At 38.5% G+C, this 2,790-nt stretch overlaps 1 protein-coding gene across 1 annotated transcript in view; it reads right to left on the minus strand.

The window, feature by feature from the left end:
• Positions 1-2,790, minus strand: part of EIF2AK4 (eukaryotic translation initiation factor 2 alpha kinase 4) — a 112,558-nt gene that overhangs the window by 50,751 nt on the left and 59,017 nt on the right. Inside the window, exons 13-14 of the mRNA XM_006778168.2 lie at positions 2,694-2,786; positions 1,872-1,941 (exon numbers count right to left, since the gene is read on the minus strand). Of these exons, the coding sequence (XP_006778231.1) occupies positions 1,872-1,941; positions 2,694-2,786 (163 nt within the window). The remainder of the gene's footprint in view (positions 1-1,871; positions 1,942-2,693; positions 2,787-2,790) is intronic.

Here is a 2,790-nt window from a genome sequence, read left to right on the forward strand (position 1 = left end):
GCTGCCCCGCCCCCCTTCAGGGTGGGGGTCCCCACTGGAGAGCCTGGCCAGCCTGGATGAGGAGCTGAGGGCTGTTTTCAGGCAGGCCAAACCCGCAACTGAAGCTCCCAGTCTCTCCTTTTTTGCTTTTTATTTTTATTCTGGGATTTATTTACCCTCTGTAATTGAAACTTTGTTGCGCTCCAGCTCAGAGGCCGCGGCTGGCTGAAAGCAGGTATCTGGGATTTGTTTAGCTTCTATAATTGCAACGTTGTTGGAGCTCAGAGCTGGGCTGCAGCAGGCGGGGAACCTTGGTTTCCTCCATCACTGGAGCAAGGAAGCCTCATGTTTGCTTCAGCTGGGTGGCTGCCGGCCGCCATCTTTGTTGTCAGTTAATTTGCATATCCTGCTGATTAGCCAATGGGAAGCGTAGCAGAGGTATGGTTAATTACCATGTTTGTCTATTATTAGACAGGATATGCCAGTTCAAAACGGCCTCAGTAAATTTTAAAAAAAATCTGCCATTTGGGACTGAGGCCTTGACAATTTCTGACTTACACTTTCTTTGTGGAAGCACTTTTCAACATTTTTCCTTTATCAAAGAAATAATTCTGATCTGGAAACAATCACATCCTCCTCTTGAATCATTTATATACTCCGGGGATTATCTGTAGAAGATTGTTAATCTCCTGGAGGCTTCTCCCCATTAATTAGAATGCCTGAAGGATAGTGTCCTTAACTGAGCAAAGCCAGGTGTGTAAATCTGGTGACATCATGATAATTAAATGCATTAACTAATGCTAAAACCAAAGAATGTTTGCTTTAGCAGTTTAGAGTATTTATACAATTATTTCTGATTAATTTACAATTCATAAATTTAAATCAAGAGGATGATTTTAAAGGTGATTTTAATAGAAAGGAAAGTACTTATAAAAAATGCTGGTTAATGCATTTAAACCTCTTTCAAATCAATTTACCTGCTTATCTAACAGAATCTATAAGTAGATTTTGCTTTACCTACTATAGATGCCTCTTGTAATTACTAATGACAATATTTTCATTTCTGGTAATAAAATCATTGTATTGAACCCCCATGTGCAGAACACTTCTCTATATCAACACCTGATGGCCCTAGTTGTTAAAAAGCTTCATCCTGGACTCCATGTACCAGCATCAAGGGGCTTTGCTGGCCCGGGCAGAGGAAAAAAACATAATTGAGTGGGGTTCAAGGCCTAGCATAGTGTTTCTCAAATTTTTATGACCATGATCCCCATAAAGAAAGAAATATATTTTATATCACACCAAGTGGACATACTCATGAGAGACAAATTTCACAGTTTTATCTTTATTATTGTGACACATTTTGGTATTCTATACTTCTCTCTAGAGCATTAAGAATAAAATAAAGCTGGTTATGATTCTCGAAACTGATTTCATAACCTGCTACAGGTTATGGCTCAGTGTTAAAACACTGTTCTGGGGGGTGGATAATGAAAATAAAGAATCAAGATTAATTGATGTGGGAAAGAGACCTACTTTAACTCCACAATTAGGCTGTTTAGTTATTCAATTAATTTACATTCAATCCTCATCCCCAATTATATAAAGTTTCCCAAAATCCTCAAGGAAAAGGTTTTATTTTTGAAAAATACAGGGTATCAATTTACTTCTCTTTTCTAAAAGCAGGCATGTTTTATTAGGTGGATAAATTAAGTCCTATAAATAAACATGTGAGTAGCATATATTTTAAATAGTATTTTAACTTGAAGGTTTCTATATTTGCCTATCAGATTAAGGTTATTTCACCTGAGATTTGTAACATTAAACATTAGTTTTCTTACATACTCACCCCATGATGAATAAAATGGTATAATTTCTATTTATACATCTACCTGATTCTGGCTTTTACTGTTCTCATCTTCATTGTCAAAGATGATATCACTTTCAGAATCTGAAGCAGGTCTTAAAAAGAAAAATAGAAAACTACTAAAGAAACCAAAATCCCTATTATAATTTTGAAAATCAAAACTTAATGATTAGCAAGCACAGCAGCTAGAGATATCACACCATGACCCTGTAAGGCATAAATCTGTCCACAATAACATGCTGATTTGTACTCCCCTAATATATGAAGAAACACAGAACTCAATTTAAATAAAAATTGGCCTGAGTACTTTTCCTGAAAGAAATTTAATAGCTGAGAGTTATGATAAACTGTATCCAATCTGACACAATGAAGTAAAGTCATGAAATTAAATGACTGGCTTCCGAGATGAGTAGAGCTTAGGATCTTAATTATTATTGGTTTGGTAACCTTTTCTGGAGCCGCGGTTAGCATTGTATCAAGACTCCAAATTAGTTCTTCAATGTTCCACAGGGTTGGAAGCCCTTATTTAAAAGAATGACCTTTTAAAGAAGTGTATTAAATATATTAAGATGAGGTATTGGAAGAAACTTCTATTTTTCCTTTCTCCCAGGCTTGGGTTTTGGAGATCTTTTGAAAATAATGGGGGGAAAGGGAGGAACCCTTTGGTTTGCATTTGGTCACTCTGTAAAAGTGGGTTTCATATTTTGTTTTGCTTTTTAGCATGGTGAACTGGGCTGGATTTCTAATGGAACCCCCTCTCCCTGCGATGGGCTTGTGGGTATAAAACTGGCTGTGCCCCGGGTAGCCCGGCCCCTGGCAGTGCTCCGCCAGCACTGGGCGCTCTTACAGGAAGGACTGTGAGAAGACACCGTCATGCTCGTCCTCGTCGTCCTCGTCGCTGCTGGAGCCCTGGCCTGCGGCTGAGCGCTCCGCCGAAGTGCTCC

Source organism: Myotis davidii, unplaced genomic scaffold, assembly GCF_000327345.1.
Source record: "Myotis davidii unplaced genomic scaffold, ASM32734v1 scaffold46, whole genome shotgun sequence".
NCBI classification, from domain to species: Eukaryota; Metazoa; Chordata; class Mammalia; order Chiroptera; family Vespertilionidae; genus Myotis; species Myotis davidii.